General features: G+C 34.1%; 1 protein-coding gene and 1 long non-coding RNA gene across 3 annotated transcripts; both read right to left on the bottom strand.

Moving 5' to 3' along the window:
- Positions 1–4783: 4783 nt before the first annotated feature.
- On the bottom strand, positions 4784–6563 carry LOC133675712 (uncharacterized). The gene is made up of 2 exons (XR_009835459.1): positions 5922–6563; positions 4784–5753 (listed from the first exon to the last, which is right to left on the bottom strand). It is a non-coding gene; the product is annotated as an uncharacterized LOC133675712 (long non-coding RNA).
- A 4883-nt stretch (positions 6564–11446) lies between these two features.
- On the bottom strand, positions 11447–17132 carry LOC133675811 (nuclear poly(A) polymerase 1). 2 transcript variants are annotated; one of them, XM_062097302.1, is made up of 13 exons: positions 16998–17132; positions 16282–16899; positions 16109–16186; positions 15837–15944; positions 15354–15416; positions 15088–15249; positions 14428–14541; positions 14262–14324; positions 13842–14171; positions 13522–13686; positions 12430–13428; positions 11811–11887; positions 11447–11647 (listed from the first exon to the last, which is right to left on the bottom strand). In XM_062097302.1, exons 2-13 carry the CDS (start codon positions 16411–16413, stop codon positions 11602–11604), a joined length of 2337 nt encoding a protein of 778 aa, XP_061953286.1. In that variant the 5' UTR covers positions 16414–16899; positions 16998–17132; the 3' UTR covers positions 11447–11601. The 2 variants fall into 2 exon arrangements, with proteins under 2 accessions (XP_061953286.1, XP_061953285.1); XM_062097301.1 differs by having other exon boundaries at positions 16282–17126.
- Between the last annotated feature and the right edge of the window lie 6170 nt (positions 17133–23302).

The raw sequence follows: 23302 nt of genomic DNA, 5'->3' as shown, positions 1-23302 counted from the left end.
ATGCCATCTGAAAATCAGAACACCAGCACCTACTTATACTCCTTCTTTCATCCCTGACCGAGGAAGCCATGGTTGAAGTTCTTGGTCTCTCTACTTCTCATGTAGTATGGATTGCACTTGAATCATCATTTAGTCATAGATCCAAAATTCATGAAATTCATCTTCAAGATGACTTGCAATTCATTTAAAACGAGGGTCTCGCAGTGTTACTGAGTACTCTCGTTCATTTAAAGCAATTTGTGATCAACTTGCTGCCATGGGCTCTCCTGCTAATGAAATAGATAAAATTCACTGGTTTCTTTGTGGCCTAGGCTTTGAGTTTGCGAACTTCTCAACCATCCAGCTATCTATTTCTCCTCTACCTTCCTTTCATGATCTTGTCTCCAAGGTTGAAAGTTTCAAAATTTTTCAAAAGTCACTTGAAACACCTGCTCTCCCATCTGCTGCTTTTGTTGTCACTAAAGGCCATTCCAATCAGCAATGCAATGGAGGTTTTCGTAAGTTTCATGGCAGAGAAGGAGGATCTTTTTATCCTGGACATGGCAAGGGACATGGAAACTCTTATTCACCCCATTGCCAGATCTGTCACAATATTGGTCATACAGCTGCACATTGTCCTGATCGCTATGCAAAGTTTGCTAACTTTGCCAATGTTGCTGAAACTGTCTATCCCTACTCTTCACCTCACATTGCAGCCGATTGATATACTGATACTGGAGCTGCTGCACATATGACGCCAGACTCCTCTCAACTGGACAAGGTTGAACCATATAATGGTTAGGATTGTGTAATAGTAGGTAATGGAGCCTTTTTTCCGATTACTCAAAATGGTACTCTTTCCCCTACTCCAAATATTAATCTTTCGGATGTTTTAGTTGTTCCCCAACTCACCAAAAATTTGTTATCCATTAGCAAATTAACTTTTGATTATCCCTTATCTATTACATTCATTGACACATCGTTTCTCATACAAAATCGCAATACAGGAAAGGTGGTGGCAACCGGTCATCGTCATAAAGATGGTCTTTATATGCTAGAACATAGTCAATCTACATTTGTTTTTTCTCTTAAAAATAATTCTATGCATGCCTCTTACGATGTTTGGCATGCACGTTTAGATCATGTTTCATATTCTATTATTTCTTTATTAAATAAAAAAGGTTGTCTTTCTGTTACTTCTTTACTACCTTCTCTCAACCTGTGTGTTGCTTGTCAGTCTGCTAAAAGTCACAGACTACCTTTTAATGTCAATGATCAACATGCTTCTCATGTTTTAAAACTCATTCACTGTGATATATGGGGACCTGCCCCTATTACATCTTCATCCAATTTTTGTTATTACATTATATTTGTTGATGATCACTCGCGGTTCACTTGGTTTTATCCTATGACATTAAAATCTCAAGCTTTTATGATTTTTAAGCAATTTCAAACTCTTGTTGAGGTTCAGTTCTCCTGCAAAATCAAAACCTTTCAAAGCGATGGGGGAGCTGAATTTACAAGCAATCAATTCCAATCTCATCTTCATGCTTCTAGCATTCGTCACCAAATGTCTTGTCCATACACTCCTTCCTAAAATGGTCACGCTAAACGTAAACATCGTCATATCACTGAAACTGGTCTAGCCTTGTTATTTCATTCTCAGGTTCCTTTATCACATTGGGTTGACACATTCAGTACTGTTGTTTTTACCATCAATCGGTTGCCTTCACTTATCCTTGACAACCTTTCTCCCTATGAGATTTTATTTGGTAAGCCACCCGTGTATGCTGAATTCCATCCTTTTGGTTGTCGTGTGTTTCCTTGTTTACGAGATTATGCACCTCACAAATTTGCTCCACGTAGCACTGCTTGTATCTTTCTTGGCTATAGCATGTCTCACAAAGGGTTTTGATGTCTTGATCCTTCTACACAGCATATTTACATCACCCGTCATGCCCGATTTGATGAGCTTAATTTTCCATTTACTAATACATCCTCTTCATGTGGTCCCACATCCCTAATTACTTCATCTTTTAATGAACCTGCTGTCACCGTTATTTCTACTGCAAATCGGCAAACTTTTCCATCACTTCCTATTGCACCTTCTATATCATCTTGTGTTCCTTGTACCACTAATCTTGTCAATGATTTTGTGCAGCATTTATCCTCTGAACCTACTGCCACAGGTGTTTCTCCAGACGAAACAGTTACTTCCCCTACTGTAACAGAAGCCACTTCTGTTGTTTCTCTGCCATCAGACCAACATGCACTTCCTTCCGGAGCTTCTACTAATCTTCATCTGATGATCACTAGAGCTAAGGCTGGTGTCTTCAAGCTCAAACATCACTCATATGTTACAACCATGTTGCCTTCACCATTGGTCCACGCCTTGCTTACTACACAGGAACCACAAAGTTTTTCATCTGCCTCTAAACAACCCGGTTGGGTTGCTGTTATGAATGAAGAATTGGATGCCCTTTCCTCTAATGACACATGGGACTTGGTTCCGCATCCACTTCACACAAACATTGTTGGTTCAAAGTGGATCTTCCGTGTCAAATATTTAGATGATGGCACTATTGATCATCTCAAAGCACGTCTTGTTGCTAAAGGTTATTCCCAACTTCCTAGTTTGGATTTTCATGACACCTTTAGCCCTGTCGTTAAGGCCTCTACTATGCGCCTTGTGCTCTCACTTGCAGTCTCTTCTCAATGGCCTCTCCACCAGCTAGATGTCAAAAACACCTTCCTTAATGGTCTGTTAAATGAAACTATCTATATGGAGCAACCCCCTGGCTATGCTGATCCACGCTTTCCTTATCATGTCTGTAAGTTAAAACGAGCACTATATGGCTTAAAGCAAGCCCTTCGGTTTGGTTTCATCAATTCAATTCTTTTTTGCAGCAATTTGGTTTCACATGCAGCACTGCAAACCCCTCTCTCTTTGTCTATGCTCGCTCCAACATCATGCTTTACCTCTTGCTCTACGTCAATGACATTGTTGTTACTGGCAACAATATTCCCTTCCTCCAGCATTTCATTCTACAACTTCATCGTGAGTTTGCCACGAAGGACTTAGGCGCATTGAATTCTTTCCTGGGCTTGGAGGTTTCCTCCTCTGAAAATGGCCTCTTCTTGAGTTAAGCAAAATATGTCTATGATATTCTAGTTCGTGCTCAGCTTCTAGAATGCAAGCCAACACCTACTCCCATGGTTGTCTCGCAACAATTGTCCAGCGATGGTGATGCCTTCCATGATCCCACGCTGTTTCATTCCATGGTGGGTGCTCTGCAATATTTAACGATCACTCTTCCTGATCTAATGTATGCTGTAAATTCTATAAGTTAGCATATGCAATCCCCTATAATGCCCCGCTTTCAAGCCCTCAAAAGCATCCTTCGGTATGTTAAAGGCACTCTTCACTATGGTATCTTCTTCTCTTCTTCGTCATCAACTGGTCTTACTGCCTACTCTACGCTGATTGGGCCGGTTGCCCTGACACTCGTCGCTCCACCTCCGGTTATGCAATCTTTCTAGGTGACAATCTCATATCATGGAGTGCTAAGAAACAACCCATTGTTTCTCGTTCATGTTGTGAATCTGAGTATCGTGCCTTGGCTCACACGGCTTCTGAAGTTGTCTGGCTAACTCATCTTCTTCGTGATCTAAATGTTTCCTTATCACACCGGCCACTACTCCTTTGTGATAACAAAAGTGAACTGTTTCTTACTCTTAATCCAGTCTCACACAAAAGGTCGAAACACATCGCTCTTGACTATCACTTCATTCGCGAGCTAGCAGCATCAGGGACCATTCAGCCTAAATTTGTGCCATCCAACCTGCAAATTGCTGACATTTTTACAAAAAATCTCTCTCAGCCACTGTTCATATTCTTTCACTCCAAGCTTCGTGTTCGTATTAATCCCACACTCAACTTGCGGGGGGATGATAAGGGATGTGATACAACACATTACTCTCCGTAATTGTAGGAGATAATATAGCTAGATAGATTTACATTATTCAGTTGTTATTTACTACTGTAACTATACTGCACATTACTTATAAATATAACTTTCTCAGCACAGAATCCGTGGCTTTACAATTACTTTCAGTAGCCACTGGCTTTACAATCTCTGTGGCTGCAATAGTTTTAATGCACACAAATAAGAAAAAAAGCCTACTTCAGTACTAAGCAAAAGTCCAAGACTGCGCTTTAGTACTGAACCATGCTAGAGATTCTTCCATTCAGTTCCTTAACTTTTACTTTTGCCTCCAGTAACTGGAGACCATTATGAGATAAACGGGTTGCCAAATTAACAAAAAGAATAAATAACAAACCTAACATGTGTGGCTTGGGATGATAATTTAATACTTCTATTTCTAATATGGCAACCGAGACCATAGCACAGTACCAGCTGAAGAAGCTCTCTAATGTTCCAGCACGTATAAGTTTGTCCCTCTTGCCTAACTGATCAGCACCAAAGGGGAAGATGATCTTGTGCCACCAGCTCCAACAGCCATGAGGCCTAAAAGCAGAATATAAAAGCAGAAGCTGTAATGTCGATGTAGATTCACAACTGTCATGAAATTGGACATAAGAAGGTGGTCTTGCTCCCGTAATTATAGTTGTTAACCACAACAGAACCATGCCCAGTACAATAAAATTAAGTTAATTGCTAGTACTTGTGAGGTTGGCATATCACTCGACAAAGGTAGGTGAGCAGCATGTTGACCAATAGGAATTTTATTTGAACAGTCCACTGCTCTGATCGTTGCATGACAGCGTTAGACAACATCCAAATTATACATAAGACTTTGATATTATATATCCTGTACTCTGTACAAAACTGAGTTTCCCAGCTACCAATAATCACATGAGCAAAATTGTGATGGATCAAAATTTTATTGTGTACAAAAGGTACCTAAAACTCAACTCATATGGCATAACCTGGACAAAATGTGAATAAGGCTCATTTTTACCTCTCTCAAGGCAATTAATAGCTTCTTTCCCTAGAGAAAACAGGATTTGTTCTCTTGGTTAAGAGAATCAGCCAAAGAAATCTGATTATCCATGACAAGTTTGAGCACCAAACGTACTAATCTGGGCTTTTAAGAAAATATAATACTCTCTACAGAAAAAGAAAATTCAAGACAATCGAAGACAAGCAAGTTGTGAATAAAAACCAAGGAAGCGCGTTTGTTTTTGTAGCAGCTTTCACGTTTTGAGCAGAACCACAGATTATATTGTTTGGTTACAAAAGAAAGCTGTGTTTTTATTAGTGGGATCCACCAATAAACTGAGGTCCAACTTCAGTTATTTGCAAGCATCTTTCACTAGCTTTTTTCTTTTTTTATTGCGGTTCACATAACTGTGCTGCATCCTTCTTGTTTTCTACTGTTGATAACCTAAACAGACGAAAATGACCTTCTTCTTCCTTCTCCTCGATTGAGTGACCAGAACAACAAATCAAGCTAGCATCAATAAAACCAGAATACGAATCAAAGGTTTTAATGAATCTTCTGTCCAAGTCATAAGCTGCATATTTTAAGCCATAAGTCCCAAACTTCTTTTATTACAAAAACCAAAAAAAAAATTTCTAGCATTCTTAAGACCCCCAATAAAACCTTCGGCTTCCATAAAATCATACTTAATTGCATAACTTTAAGCCAGAGGACACAAATTCAAAGCCGAAGGTGATACAAGAAACAGAATCAAATTTGCTCCAACGCCAAGAGAATTTGTCAAGAAATGCTACGCATGAAGAACATTCCTAAAAGAATGAATGAAAAAAATGAGATACCTTTGCATTGTCCAACCGTAATGAACAAGAACAATTTTCATAAAGAGCATGAAAGCAAAAAAAACAAAGCCACAAGCAATTTACAAAGAAAACAAGTATAAATTGTTCCAAATACACCTAACATAAGCTTGTACTTACATGCCAGTAATTATGGTCAACTGTGAGCAACTTGGTGATAGAATAAGTACCAACACCAAGAACGATCATTGCATTGATGGTCTTATCAATTAACCTCTCGGATTCCAATTTCCTCTCTATACTCTCTCCATCAATACCAGAACTTGAAGCTAAGGAGAACCCTTCAAAAGAAAACTACCTTCACTCCCTCCAAACCCACTCACCTGAGTAGCCAACTTTGTCCCTTCTCTCTTTGCTTGACTCGCTACTATCCCTTCTTGCTGGTCTACATTGTCACCACTCTGTACTGGAATAACATTGAGCTCTTCTTAGACAACAGAATTCAAGTGCCAGCTCTGTTTGTTTCTGGAGAAAATTTGGCTCTTTGGCAATTTTGGGTTGAGAAACTGAGGGTTTTGCATGTTTTTTGAAATGGTTTTGTTGGTTTTTGAAAGAGGAAAGACGTGAAGAGAAATGTTGTGCAAAGCAGCCATTTTTGGATACTAAGTTGAGTTGACCAAGTTATCAATCTAACTGTTCGTTTCTCCAAGTTAGAGCGTGTGAAGGAAGTTAGGTTATAATGATAGGTTACTGATTTGGCATTTTATGGACTATGATATCATGTTTAGGCTTGCCTGTGTTTTACTTTGGTGTACAGCTGTAAAGATGTTGGTTGTGTAGGGGTAGGGCATGGGGAGGTGATGAAATCCTATTTTGTGATTGACGTTCATGAATCTATCCTCAGCATGTAAGTAATGAGACAATAAAATCAATTTTGTAATTTGCATGACTAATTTTACAATGTATTAATAATCAAATATATATTAATAAAATTGTAAAATAAAAAAATTAATATATGTTCTTTTTGTTATTTTATTACTGATATTAATTTCAACTATAGTTTTAATCAAATATATATTTTAGTATAATTATCCACAACAAAATGATTTTTTAAAACTTATTTTTTTTAATTATAACCATAAAAGTTATCACAATACCAAATACACTCTAAAAAAACCCTGCAACAGGAACATGAGGACCATGAACTGGACGATCAACCCTAAGATATACTCAGCCAAGCCAAAACCAATCATCCAACACACTATAGTCACTTCAAGCAACATAAAAATAAAATTGTTGGGCTCTTGAATAACTTGGTAAAACACACCTTCTCTTTCTGAGCAGTATTATTGTTAATGATACATGAAAAAACTACACAATAATATTAATTTCTTGGTTGATTCCAATCAGCTCTAGGTAGGCTTCACCTAACCCATTTCAGATACTCGTGCCCCATCAGCTCCAGGTTGGCCTAGCTAAGCCCACCAACATCGGACAACCCGTCCTTTGTCTGATTGACCTGATCCTCTTTCTCTATCATTCTCGTCATTTTTATGGTGTTTTATACAATGTATACATTTTCATAAATATCTCTATAAATATATAGGATATTTATAAGATATTTAAATTAAATATCTTATAACTTTTATATATATTTCTTAAATATTTATAGTAATCTTTCTAAACTTCATGTCTTTAGACAGTACAAGACTCAACACAAGTCTAACACAACACAAATCTAATGCAGGACTTAAACAAGGCTTAAGGAACATTTAAGACTAGAGAATACCATTTATTCTCTCTTTACATCCAAATACAACTCATTATCCTCATCACCTATACAAAAACTATATTAACTTAAGCATCAAAGTGTTTTTTCTTACAGATGTTATCTAGCCCATAAAGTCCTTCAGATCCAGTTTTATCAACTTATAGAAAACATCCTCAATCTTTTTCCTGGGGATTTCTTTCAGCCTCATTATTGGTGTTGTCTGTGGGAATTGACAAAAAGTTAGTTCATTCTTGTTTCTCAAAAGCTCTTTTCATAACTAACAAAACCCCAACATAGTAGTGGCTATGTCTATGGCTACCCCTATATATTGCTATATCAGCGACTATATCTACATCTATGCCGATAACATGCCAACATCTAAGCCAGTGGTTAGGCCTACAATTACGCCCACGATTATACCCCACGTGGCTATGCTAGCAGCTACTCCCAAATAACCCCCATAGCTACTCTTATAATGACCCCACTCTTCATGGCTATGCTTGTGGTTATGCCTCGTATCTACGTCTATAAACAACTTTTATAATGGCTTGTATGCATAAAAAGTAACATTACCCATCGTAAGTATTTCCTTCCCTACTCTTGCTAGGTCAAGTCTTCCATACATATTTGTTTGCAAGGCTTTGGGGGCTCTGATGATACATGGAAAAACTATACGTAAGTATTTCCTTCCCTACTCTTGCTAGGTCAAGTCTTCCATACATATTTGTTTGCAAGGCTTTGGGGGCTCTGATTCAGTTAGGGTTTAAGTTCGTGAAACCATCCGACTATTTGTTAAGTGCTTGAACTGGTAATGATTGATATACATACCATCTCACTACCTATTGAGCCCACATATTACCTCCATGAGGGTAATCACTAGGACAACAAGATACCCTTTTGAGACTAGATAGTGCTTACCTCAATGTCTCACGTAAAAAGACAGAACTTGCTTGTATGATGTATGTTCCATAAATAAACTTTATTGCATTAAGACATGCTAAACCCTAAAAAGCATCTTGATTTGCGAGACTTTGGGCTGATAAAATAGCCACCATTAAAGAGATGACCTTTGTTGAATATAGGTTGGATTTTAAATCCTTACAGTTATTAGAAGGTGATTGTTTCAGACTAAATGATAGTAAATTATCACCCATTAAAAATGTGAGTTGCTCTAGAAACAACTTGAAGAAGGTCATCTCACACTTGAAAAGCATCTGTGAGGATGGGTTTTTAAAGAAATATGGGACGATATAGAAAATCACGAAGGAGTACATGCAAAATTCAACAATTAAAGCCTTGATGCATTTTTGGGACCTCAAGTACTAGTGCTTCACTTTTGGGAATATAGACATATTTCATACTTTGAAAGAGTATGGTTTACTGACCGAATTCCATCGAAATTTATACAAAGTCAACCGAATTCCATCGAAATTTATACAAAGTCTACTTCCACCAAAGGCACGACAAAGTGCTAATTGAATTGGTCAAATTGATTAAAGTTTCAAATCTCCATAAGATATTGGAGAAAAGTGCTACTAGCCTAAAATGAAAGTTGATCGATGAGGTATTTGAAAGGAGGAAGAATGAATTTACATTTATTGAAGAAAAGGCAGAATACTTGCTTCAAGAATTTTTGGGGTAGTGTTATTTCCAAACCTCACTGGAATAATCAGTTTAGAAGCAACTGCAGCTTTTGTTGCATATCAAAACACTCAGATAAATCCCACTACAGTGATACTAACAAAAACTATCTTAATGCTCAACCATTGTAGGAGGGATGATAATGGATCAATAAGATGTTGTGAACAGTTGTTGTACATATGGCTTCTTAGCCATATAGAAACCAAAAAGATCGGTATTTAACAACTTTTAGTGGTTTAGTCAAAAACCATTGGAGATAATTAAAAAAGATAAATGGAAGGACCTAAACGAGAAAAACTTAAAAGTAAAATTGCAAGGAATCCTGTAAGGAGAAGTGAAGTGGAAAGCCTTATAGATGAGAGCAACAAATTGCTTAATAAGTTCTAGGTAAAGACGATAAGTGCCTCTGATTGGAGTAGCTGGATATATCAGCTACGCATCCGTTTTGGTTGTACGTCAACTTAGGGGCATATAGCATGTGCCAAGGACAACCGGGATATCCTAATTATTCGGATTATTCAAGGACCAATCTACTTTGAAAGTTGTGGAAAACATCAAGCAAGACTAAAAGGTTATGGTATTGGTCAAAAAGGAATCATATGATTTGAGAGATCCAGTTACTAGTGAAATGTATCCAAGGTGGAGAAATCTATTACTAGTCACTAGCTTTTAAAAACCCATAGAAAGTCACAAAAAGAAACCCAATTAAAAAAAAAAAAGAAACCCAATTAAAAAAACATTCAAAATTATACAATTGAATAGATTTTTGTGCATCAATTACAAGGCTTTGAAAAGCTCATATAAAGTCATAAAAAGACCAATAAAAATTAAATAAGTTTTTTGTTTTTTTAACAACATAAATAAACTGAAACGAGTTGGTTTAAACTAGTTTTGATTTGGTATTGGCTTTGAATTAAAAAACATTGTTCTGGTTATTTTTTTAAGTGAAAATCAAATCAAATCGAAAATGCTCATCTCTCCTTATAATTCTTTGCTTTCCTAACGAGTTATGCAATGCTTTCTTTAGCTCCCAAATAGAATCCCAACTAATGGAACCCAATGGATATAAAAATTCAAGAATTTATAATTAAATCAACATTCTCAAGAAAACTAAATGTAAACTTGCAATTAAGTTTGACACAATGATAATTTGTACCAAGACACTAAGACTATAAATAATCAAACCCCCAACCAATGTCTATAAAGAGATGCGAATGAAAAGTATAGAAGTCGCTATAAAACTATGTCAATTCTTTGATAAGTCAAAGTAATTCAATAAAGAACTAAAAGCATAAGCAAAACCTCACACATAATAATAATTGCTGAAATCAAAGTATAAAAAAAAAACTTAAATACAAGTTAAATAACCTTATTTATAATAAATAAAAATATCATAAATAATATTTGAAAAATATTAAAAGAGTTTTAAATAAAATAAAGAAAAAAAAACTTAAATCAACTAGAAAACTAATACAATTCTCGTACAATAGTTTCTGAACCTTATCATAAAGCCTTTTCAATATTTGATTCCCTTAAAAATTTAATCCAATATAAAATAAGACCTCTAGAAATTTCTAGTAAAATTTTAGTTTAATTTAACAATCAAATTAAAAATTATGCTTATTAGATTTAAAGTGTGCATTATAAAACATAAACCGCTAACAACCAAAATTACTTAGCCAATAAAGTAGTAATATCTAGATTAAATTAATCAAGATCTATTGTCATCACTTGATAAAAATATAGTAAACTCATTAAATACATCTTTAAGCATCTTCCCCTTACCCTTATTGGGTATTAAATCATGCTGGTATCTCTTTCATGTTAGATGAGAGAGGTCGTGATAATATTTGTTTGATCATTTCCAGGTCCAATGGCCTAATATTTCGCTTCATAGCAACAAACCTTTCTAAAAAATAAAATCACTTTCCATGTTTGCGTTTCTTACTAGTAATATTCAAACCTCACATTTCTTCTAAATAATGCCCCCTGATCAATATATGCATCGCTAAGGCCAAAGATGGAATGGCCTGGCAGAACTGCAGACATCTGTTGTGTAAATTAAAAACAAACATAATCATTAAATGCCCCAAATTGCTTGAATTCAGACAATCAACATGAGCTTAGACTGGGGACAGATAAAGGTGCTTCCCCTAAAATAAAATAGAAAACATAGAGGTTCATTTACAGTAGCCCTCTAGATGGATTTGCTGAGTAAGACTTTCTTCTATGGTTGGCCTCGCATTCAAAATCTACACTTTGAATTTTATCCGAGGCAGACGAGAGGTTGGAATTTTGATAACTCAAGATTTTATTCACTTCAACTGTTGTTGTTACAAAAAGACAAACAAAACGGTGATGAAAAAAGGATCTTTTCCTTCTCTTACATATAAAAACTGAACCACCCTCAGGCAACTTTGCTCCCACTGATTATATTTTTGCAACGCTTCATGTGCTTTTGCCAGCAGCTTTGCCCAAGGAAGTAAAGTTCAACCTGCCAGCACAGGGAAAGTAAATATATTCTCAGTTTGCCTTGCAGGTCCCGGCAAAAAGGTGGTCAAATATCAAAACCAACAGTCCAAACTACAGCTGCCTTCCAATTAAAATTTTGTTCTCACAATTAGATTTTGCTTTTTCCATAACATTGAAATGCCAACCTGATAAGTGGTTTCGGTTGTGCCACAGGTGGAGCTGAAGAGATTCCGTTGAACAATGGTGCCATAAGTTCAGCAGGCTTCAAGAATAAAACAGACAAGAAATGCAAGAGCAGTGTCAGATTCAAAACAATTTGGTCAATCCAAATGCAGTATGGCAAAGAAAATAAGCAACAAAAAGTCAGGGAACTTCCATCAAAAGATAGGAGCCATAAAAAGTGTTATGCAGCTCATTATATCAAACAAGTATTCTCGTACCAAAATTTTAATTTCCCTAAAATTTAATTTAAGAAATCGTTCAGCATACTAAAACTATTTTATTTCCAATTTGCATGACAACCATGGTAAATGGTGATGTTTGTTATATTGAGAATAGATGTTGAGCCTTTCATGTATGCTACACAACCAAAAAGCAGGTCTATCTCTGGTACCATTTCCCATAAAGGTAATTGTAGAATCACAAGTATCAGCTTTTTTCTTCACATGAAATGAAGAGGAAGAGAAGAAAAATGCTACAGTTATATAGCACACAAGTGATTGCAATCAACCACAACAAAAATAAAACATTATGTTCTACTCATTTGTAGACAGACATACATATTAGGGGAAAAACAGAACAGACCTCAAGCTCCTCCGAGCCACCGTTAGGGTACAAATAAGCAGATGGACCAGCTCCATTGCTGCATGCAACTGCTGCTATAGATTCATTTGTTTGTTCTACTGCTGTATTTGACAATGACGATTCCATTGGGCTACCTTTTGCAGCCCACTCTGAACCCTTTCCCTGATTTGTATATACAAAGTCATCTTCGAGCTCATCGAGTTCTTGTGGTAAAGCTTGGTGGGCAACATAAGGACCAGACATTATTTTATCAATTGCCAGCTTCTCAGCCTCTTTAGAACTTGAAGTATCATTGTTAGCTGGCAAACCTTTGTCCGGAAGGTTACATCTCAATATTCCATCAAGCTCACCATTTTGAGCAAAAATCCCTGCTAAATTTTGTGAATTATTTAAGCTTTCTGTTTCACTGTTGTCAGCTTTCTCCCCCTTCAATTCCCCTAAACTGTTTGTAATTACAAGGTCACTTTGTGTAGAGCAAGAACTGACATTACCAACAGGAGGACTGCCCTCATGAACTTCCCCACCGGAGGGAGGCATGGCAGCATAGCCCTTGGGATTTCTCAAGTTATTTTCTGTATCGTCATCAATTCGCTTTCTCTTCTTTCCCTCATCTGATCCATCAAGAACTCCTTTGCCTTCAATCTTATCTGCTGAAGAATTATTAGCAACCTTGGCTTCTGAACTCCGCCTACCATCCCAAGTTGCCTTTGATGGACGAGAAGGACGAACCCCACTTGGAAAAACAAAATTCGGTATGTTCCTCTTTTTTACATGAGTTACATGGATCTCCATTCCAGGCTTCCATAATGTGTACATGTTGACAGAGTTTTTGAATTCATCAACAGTTATCCTTATATCAAACTGTTCACCTTCATTTACAGGAACTCCTTGTTTACGTTGCAAGCCCATAAAGTAAGAGCAATGTAAAGGTCTTGATTTGTCTGAAAACTCGCCTGGGTGGGGGTGACATTGGAGCATGTTGTAGGTGTGCCTCTCAATCTACATTAGCAAATTACCATTAGAGATAAATAAAGGGTCAAACCAGAAACAGAGATGAACATAACCAAACAAAAATACTAAGTGGTGCTTCACCTTCAGGGTAAGTTGACGGAGACGGGATTCAACCCATCCCTTCCACTGTCTTAAATCATCTTCATTTTCAGCACTGATGTCTATCTGTAGATAATTCTTATATGCTTCAAAGAAGGAAAATGGCTCAAAAAGGGTGTCCCATTCTGCCTTGCTCACCTCCATAGCCTGCAACCACCAGAAGCCATCAAATTAATGCAGATAGTACAGACAACTCTGAGATATGAGCTAATACAAAGAAACAAGACATATCTGAAATGGTTATATCCTGATCCACATATACTAGTAAGGGGGGAGAGATGACATGAAACATAGAATCATACCTCACAAATTTCATTTCCTCTCTGAAACTCTTCTGTCATTATACGCAGTGTGCTCGAAGATACATTGTAGCTAGAATTCATTGAAGGATAAGCAGGAGTAATTATAGGCATCAAATGATATCTGTCCTTCGGATTTCTTCTAGGATCCCAAACAGGAAGACCAAGGGATCCTTCTTCGATAGCACATAGCATAACTGGGTTTGGCCAACGCCACTGAGTGTACACCCTGAAGAACCGAGACACTAACATATTTGGGAGTGCATTTGGAAATAGCTGGCATATGCGAGCAACAAGCAACGCCCAATTTATACCACCAAGAAACCCTGAAACCTGCAGATGAGAGATAGGTCAAATACTTTGACAAACAAAGAAGAAAGCTGGTGAAAAACATAGCATAAGATTCAATGCACCATCTCATACATTTGAATATACACCACGACGCTTTGCCCAAAACCTCATGCATCGCAATGTTGTGCGGAAATTCTGCACTTAATGGGGAAAAAAACAATTAGAGACAGTAGAAGAGTCAGAAAGCATCAAATCAGAAAATCAAAAGAAGCATAAATTACAAAGAAATGCCACTTGCCTGAATATTTGGCACCAAACGTAAAATCTGGTCAGTAACTCGGCAACCATTGAGACTTCGAACAGTCTGTTCATCTGCATTATGCAGCATCGAGTCTTGTGAAACATCTAAATCCTGTGACAAATCATTAAATTAAAACAATTTTATCCAAATAATCAAAAACTTGCCACATAAAAAAAAATGAGTTCCATATAGGTGGAATTAGTGAGTGGAATGCCATGTCATGTATTTTGCACACTTTTTCCCAAACTAACCCTTCTCCTTCAAATGACTATTATGTTCAACTTTAAAAAAAAATAGAAATCTAGATGCTATTTATGGGATTGAGGATTAAAAACTGAGAGGATTTTAGTGTAAGATGAGAATAATGACTTATAACAACAGAATAAAAAGAACCTGAACCCCCATGATAAAACTACTTCACTCGATTTGCGCATTCAATATAACTTCTACATGCTAAGTAAAGTATATCATCTCATTTGGATTCCACAGATTATACCACCAAGTCTACAAAGAAACATCATATTGGGTCAAGCATGTCATTGATTTTGACCACAGCGACAACAGAGATTCACAGAGAAAAAGAAAATAAAGCATGTTCATAAATAACAATGTTCATATAAAACAAACAAAAAAAAGTCACGTTAAACTGTCACTTACTTCAGGAATAACCCAAAGAGACAGTTTAGCATAAAGAAGATCAATAGAAACACCCTTAAATTTGAATCTCATCACTGGAACATGAGCATCAGGCACAGGGTGCAACTCTGTTACTTCAGGCATCTCTGACAACATTCTATGTAACTCACCAAAAAAATCTTCCTGCAGGCAAAGTTTGTAGTATAGTTATATTAATTGAGCATCACCAATTAAATCATACTAGAATAAAAATTTTTGCCCCATAAACAGGTAAGAGCTGATCTCACTTCTCTTGTTGCATGTCTAGGTCCCACGCAAAGAGTATCTATATCTGCACCGGGGCCATGCACCTAAAAAAATATATAGATAACAGTGTCACAAACTGTTACTCAAACGAGTTACAAGAATATAAAGTGGTGAGAGTCTTCAGATCATTAATCTGCACATTCGCCAAGCATCAATGAAACATTACAGCATTTGTTTCCTTTCCATTTTGATGAACAGAAAATACAAAAGAAAAAAAAATGGAGACCATCACACACTCTTTTATTTATTTATCAACTTATTTTTGTTACAAAGACAAGTCATTCAATACAAAAGGTTCTTTTCTTTCCATTGCTCTTAGATAGATGAGTATTTACAATTTTAAGCAACACAAGCAGTCCATTTATTTAGTTCAGCTTCAGCATTATACAAACTAAGGAAATCACTATGAAAAGAAAACATATAATGCAACTAAGAAGATTAGATCGAAAAGATTAATAACCTACCCCTAGGCGATAAGAACCAAATGTGAAAATCTTAGCATTTGCTTCTTGCACCAGTTGCTCATTCAACCGTTTAGCACGGCTAATTACTTTAACCCAATTCTTCACAATCTGTTCCATTTTGCAGTCAACATGAAACATTAAGAAGCACTCTACTAAATTACTTAAAATAAATGCTGGAGTATTGCAGTTCTTATGCAAGGAGCCAAAACAATCAAAAAACAAGATGCAAACTTTTCTGGCAAAACATGAGAATAAAAGAAAAAACTTCAGACCTGGTCAAGTCTCCCAAGTACTTCCTCTCTACTCACAGCTTCCTCCTGACTTTCATACAATCCCGCATCTTGCAAAAACTAAAGCAACACTCACATACTCAAAACTCAGAACTTACAGAACAAGAATTTATAATTTAGCAAATCACGAAAACAAAACCCAGCAAAGATCAAACCTTTTCGAGTTCACGGGTCTTTGTCACATCGTACTCTGTTGGTCCACCCAATGAAATTGGTTCTGTAATGCCTAGTCTCTGCTGCTGCTGCTGCTGCCCGTTATTTCGATTGATTAAACCTGGGCTCCCCATTGCTTTTTTTTTATTACCTCAATTTTTTTTCTATTCTTTTATGCTTTTTTTCTTTTCTTTTTTGAATATGGGGATTGTTAGGCACGATTTTTTTGTTTTATTGAAGATAATCTAATGAATATACCTCAAAAATAAACAAGAAAAATAAAGAACAATTAAACAGAAAAAAATAACAATGAAGCAGCAATGATCGTTGATTGTACAGTACTTCTTGACTGATTAGAGCTACAATTAATTAAAAGGGGCAAGAATATAACAAGCGACCTTTAAAATTCAAAACTTTAAAACCAAAACCCTAATTTCAATCGAATATAAAATCGACTACAGTACATCACCAAAAACAATTATTAGGGCAAAATCAAACTCCTAACCCTAATTTCGAATTCCACAATCAAATTGATAACATCCACAAACACCTCCGCGATTACGTCCCTTGCTAATCAAAATCTTCAATCGGTTGAACCTCAACCGCTCCAATTTTGGACACTGGCACGATTATCGAGGAGAAAATATAACAAGTAGAAGTTTAGAATAATTGATATATTCTAGAGCGAGAGTATTAGAGAGAGAAAAGGAGAGCTTACACAGGGAAGGACGTAGATAATTATCGTTATCGTGATTATTTAGCAGAAAATTTTTGAGATTTTGTTTTTCTCTGTTTTCTTTTTAGGAGGGAGAGGGAGAGGGAGAGGGGGAGCGGGGCCCTGTGTATTGTGTATTGTGTATGTGTACATCGCTGGCGGTGGATATATATATATTCAATGAAATAGGTAAAGTGTGTTTTACCCACTATTTTTGACAAATATTTCAATTTAGATACTATCATTTTTAAACTATCTTTAAGATTTATTATTAACTATAATTAAAATAATCAGTGTTTCATTGTAACGCCGGTTATTATATATTGTGAGTGAATTTACTATAAATTACATTGTTTTACATTATAGCACAGATATTATGTATTGTGAGTACTTTCATTGTGGACTGCACTGTTTGATAGGAGCATATATGAGATTGCAGCTAGCAGACCCCAAGCATCAGGCTGGAGGCACGCTCGCTAGGGCTGCAAACAACTGGCGCTTGGCTGTCAGGCCTGGGCGCTAGGCAGGCCATGCCTCAAGCTACAACCACCTGGCACTCGGTCTGCCCAGCCTTGAGCAGTTGGGCTACCTCCCTGTGTGCTGGGGCAAACCAAGCGTACACGTGACACTTGGACTGATGTCTATGTGAGAAATATTATTATTTTTATTATAATTAATATAATAAATAAAATAATTAAAAAATTTGAAAGAAAATATTATTATTAATATTGAAAACATATTATTATTTATATTATATTTTTTATAAAAATAAAAAGTGAACCCGCAGCGTAGTATTATTAAAAATATTATAATTTGTGTTGTAAATATTATTATTTTTCTTCTAATACAAAGTATTCATATAAAAAAATATTATTATTTTTATTCTAAATATTATTATTTTTTCTATAATTCAAAGTATTCATATCAAACTATTATTATTTATATTCTAAATATTATTATTTTTCTTATAATTCAAAGTATTCATATCAAATATATTATTATTTGTGTTATAATATTATTATTTTTATAATAATTCAAAGTTTTAATATAAAAAAATATTATTATTTTTGTTCTAAATATTTTTGGGATTAAAAATAGTATTATTTGTGTTATGAATATTATTATTTTTACTATAATCAAAAGTATTAATATTAAAAATATTATCTTTTATGTTATAAATATTATTATTTTTATAATAATTAATATTATTAATAAAATAATTACTAAATTAGAAAAAAAATATTCTTAATATTGAAAAACAAAAATAGATTCGATTTGAAAGGTAAAATCAAAAATTACTATTATTATTATTCTTATTATCATCATTAATAAATTTTAAAAAAACTATTATTATTATTGAAAAAAGTCACGTGGGGACACATGGCACTTGGGTTGCAGCCTATGTGCGGGGCAGATCCTAACGCACACGTGACGCTTGGGCTACAGTCTGTGTTCTGGCGACCATGCGCACACATGGCGCTTGGGCTGCTGCCTGTGTGCTGGGCATACCTTAGTGCACATGTGGTGCTTGGGCTGCGTTGGGCGTGAGCCATGCCCGCGTCCACTTGGAGACACTTGGCGCTTAGGTCATGGCGCTGGACCCAAGAAGAATGGGTCCGGCGTCAGGACCCAAAATCAATGGGTCTTGCGTAACGATCCAATTCTATTAGGACTTTCATCAAGACCCAAGGTTCTTAGGTCTTAGGATTCTAAATATTATTATGTGTTTTAGAAATATTATTATTTTTATTATAACTAATATTATTAATAGAATAATTAATAAATTTGAAAGAAAATATTATTATTAATATTAAAAACATATTATTATTTATCTTATAAATTTTTATGATATTTTTCATAAAAATAAAAAGTGAGCCTGCTGCGTATTATTATTAAAAATATTCAGCTATTCTAAGTATTAATATAAAACATATTTTAATTTGCATTGTAAATATTATTATTTTTCTTATAATACAAAGTATTCATATCAAAATATTATTATTGGTGTTCTAAATATTATTATTTTTCTTATAATTCAACATATTCATATCAAAGATATTATTATTTGTGTTATAATATTATTATTTTTATAATAATTCAAAGTTTTAATATAAAAAAAATATTATTATTGGTGTTCTAAATATTCTTGGAATTAAAAATAGTATTATTTGTGTTATGAATATTATTATTTTTACTATAATAAAAAGTATTAATATTAAAAATATTATCCTTTACGTTATAAATATTATTATTTTTCTAATAATTAATATTATTAGAAAAATAATTACTAAATTAGAAAAAAATTATTCTTAATATTGAAAAACAACCATAGATTTTATTTGAAAGGTAAAATTAAAAATTACCATTATTATTATTATTATTATTAAATTTAAAGAAATTGTTATTACTATTGAAGAAAAACCACGTGACGCTTAGGTTGCTATCCATGTGCTGGGTAGACCCCGGCGCACTCGTGGCGCTTGGGTTGTTACCTGGGTGCTGGCAGACCAAACGCACATGTGACACTTGGTCTCCTGCCTCAATGATGGATACACCCTTGCGCACACATGACGTTTGGGTTGCCTGTCTAGGGGCGGGGCATGCCCAGCGCACACGTGGCGTTTGGACTGCACCAAGACCCAACCATCCTTGGATCCCGCATGCTGCAGAACCCAAAATAGCCTTAGGTCATTGGTTGTGCAGGATCCAAAATACACTCCAAATAGCCTTGGGTCCTGCCAGCGTCAAGACCCAACTTTTTTATTAAAAAAAAAGGTGAGCCCGTAGTACCTAATTAGTGTTTTAACTAAACTTTAAAATTACCTAAATAACTTCAAAGGTTTTCCATTGGTGTTATGTTGAATTTTTATATTTTCTTCATTTTTCATTCTCTTTTGAAAAAGAGAAGGATGGGAATTACTTGGTTAGTTTATTTTTACCAAAAACTCACGTTATGTGAAAAAGCCTCTCATTTATTTAATTAAGTCATCGATAATAATTTATCATATTCAACTAGCAAACCCATTTAAATAAAAATAAATATGTTTTCAATAGATTTGTATATTTTATTTATAACATTATTTATATTTATATTTATATCTAAATCAATTGTTCATGGTCATCCGCATAATAACAAAAATAAAGAAAAATTACATCTAACATCTTAAAGTTTAGTAAAAATTGCACTTACCTATTGAATTTTAAAAAATTACAGTTTGCAACCTAGGTTAAAGTTACCATAATACACCTATATATTATAATAATTAGAGACATCAAATTACTCATCATTTCTCTTTCTCTTTTTTTGACTAACAAACAGTGTAGAACTTGTGATTTCTTCCCAATCAAACAACAAAATTACTATTAAAATTGATTTCTCGCATGAATTTATGTTTTAACGTAGTTGTTTGTACTGGGTTTGTGTTAAAAGGATTCATGTTCATGTTTATGTTAGATCTAGTTCTCTAGGTATAAATTTTTATTTACAACAATAAACAGATCTAAAATCAAGATAAGAATATTGAAAGTTAGACAGTTTTAACTGAAATTTATTAATATTCAAATCTTTGAAAGAAAAAAGAAAACTAAATCGAATAAATCTATTTGTTTTTGTATTCAAGATTCTTAAAATCTGTTTGGTTTCTATAGATTCTTGTTTCTTGATTGTGGAATAAATGTTTATATCATGTTGAGTTGAAAAATATTGAAAAGAAGAAAACCCTGGATAGGTAGCAATGGGTAAAAATAAGATTGTTATCTCCACCACCAACAACAACAATGATAAAATAGAAGATGTGCAAAAGGGAAAAATATCAAATATAACATCACTGGAAGAAATTAGTGAAGAGGATTTTAATAAGTAAGAAGTTATTGTAGTTAAAGGTACTCCTTTGAATGAAGATGCTTTTGAACTCACCAATTTTAAACATGGTTTAAGTCTATCAACTTATCTAACTATTGTTTTTATGTCTGAACCAATGATCTCTTAAATATTAAATGTTAGCTTTAATTTGTCTTATTATTAAGTGTCTTGTATTTGGTTATCATTAGATTGTTTTGGTATTTTTCTTTTTAAATGTCTTTATATATTTTTCCCGATATATATTCCATTTCACCACTTGATTGTGAGAACTTGTGTAAAGAATATTTATACTCTGGTGGTCTCATTATAACAACCTTTTTGTGGGGAAATAAAGAGCCAATGTTTTGCTTATAACCTTTATTTTCCATGAAAGATTTTAAAACCTAACACCAATTGTTAGCATGGCATGGACATTAGTTGCTTCAAATTTAGCACCACCCGGTAAATGGTGCAAAAACTTTCATGGCTTGTTAACTTAGTTATGCGTCCAACGTTCTCTTTTTCATTCAAAATAGGGTTAAACAACAACAACGAACAAAGACATTGGATGGTAAGAGATATGTACAAGAATCAAGTTGGAGGTGGATACATTTTGGATTATATAATCTTTCTTAAGAATAAGTTGTTCAAAATAAGCCATTAAATAAGTTGTTTGTTGAGGTACAAGTAGATGATAGTTCCAAAAAATCTTTGGTGTCTTCTATGAATAGTAAGAAAGAAGATAAGAGATGAATGTGGTTAAAGTTATTCATATTGAAAAAGAGGAACGAGATTTAGGGAAAGGGGAGATTGACTTGGATTTAGAGGTGAAAAGTGAGGGAGGAATGACAAGAGTGTTGATGTTGAGAAGAGGGTGAAGTCTATTTAGAGAGTGTTAGTGTGATTAAAGATAACAAGTGTGTGATCTTACTACTAAAAGTTTGTATAGAAATGAAGATGATGATATTTTCTCTTTTTTAAAAATTTTAATATTGTGAAGTGTTAATATGAGAATCTAGATGGATGATGTAGATTTAGATTTTGGGTGGAGGTGAAATATGGGCATTTGTGGTATTTTCATTAATTTAACACAACAAGGGCTCTTTAGTCATCAAAGAAAAAATAATGATGAACATGTAAATAATCAAATAATTTTTATTGACTTTTTTGGAATGCCAAGTACAAAATATAAATTGTTACATGCAAACCAAAGTTTAGAATGCAAACCGTAATTTTTCAAAACTTAGTAGGCAAGTGCAATTTCAACTGAACTATAGGATGTCAAGGGTCAATTTCCTCAAAGTTAATTATAAGAAAATAATAAGATAATTCAATAATTGCATACATTGTTGATGTGAAAAGATAACATAGTTGTAATATCTATAAAAAGTAAGGAACATTTGTTTTATGAGGTGTTTGGGATAATTGTGACGGTTATTTTTTAAAGTGTTTTTTGTTTGAAAATGCATTAAAATAAAAAATTTTTTATTTTTTAAAATTAATTTTTAGATATTAGTACATTGAAACGATCCAAAAACATCAAAAAATTAATTTGAAGCAAAAATAATTTTCAAAATTTTTGAAAACTCCTGTTGAAACACCCCTTTAGATAGAAAGGATGTATGAACATGAATATTAAGGATTTGCTTTTGCATCAAAGGGAAAGAAAATAGTGAAAAATGGATGAAGTTTATGTTTTCATAATAAGGATTAAATATTTTATACTTTGAAAAAAAGTATACATTTATATAGAAAATAAAGATCGAACCTTAGAATAAAAGGTACTAATTGCTAATGAAGCTATTTAAAATTCATTCACAAAAAACAAACAATTAGGGAATTCTAATTTTTAAGGGTCAAAATAAAATATTTAATAAACGATAAAGGTTATGGTTTATTTTTCTCTCATGATAGTTATCGCATTAATAATGGATAGCCTTTGTTATTTGGTTAACCGAACTTGCATCAACATTAACGCTATTTATCTCTTAAAATGATAAATAATAACCAAATAAAATATTCAATTTTTATTTGTTATTATTTTCTATTTCATATTAGGAGAGTAGTACTTAAACCAATACATCAATCACTCAAAGTTGTCAATTTTGGTTTGGTTGGTGTTTCGTTTTTCTTATTTTATCTTTCTTGTTGAAACGATATATTTCAGTTCCAAATCATTTTAGTATGTTGTTTCGGAGTCATATATTGTACACACACACTTAATTGAACATACATAATTCCAATTCAAATCTAAAAATAAATTAATTTTAAATTATGCAATATAAACACAATATCAAGCATCAAAACATAATTTTAAAATTTAAAACATTTGTAGTAACTCAACAAAAACAAAATGTTAAAATATTGAGAAATTAAAATGTTGATCTTGATCCTGTGGTGGTTTTGTAAGGAAAGTCATCAACCAAATATTTAAATAAATAATCATTTTCACTAAGCTTATTCTCAC

This window comes from Populus nigra, chromosome 16, assembly GCF_951802175.1.
Source record: "Populus nigra chromosome 16, ddPopNigr1.1, whole genome shotgun sequence".
NCBI lineage: Eukaryota > Viridiplantae > Streptophyta > Magnoliopsida > Malpighiales > Salicaceae > Populus > Populus nigra.
Note: the sequence above shows the minus strand (reverse complement) of the source record. Positions and strands in the feature narration are given on the sequence as shown.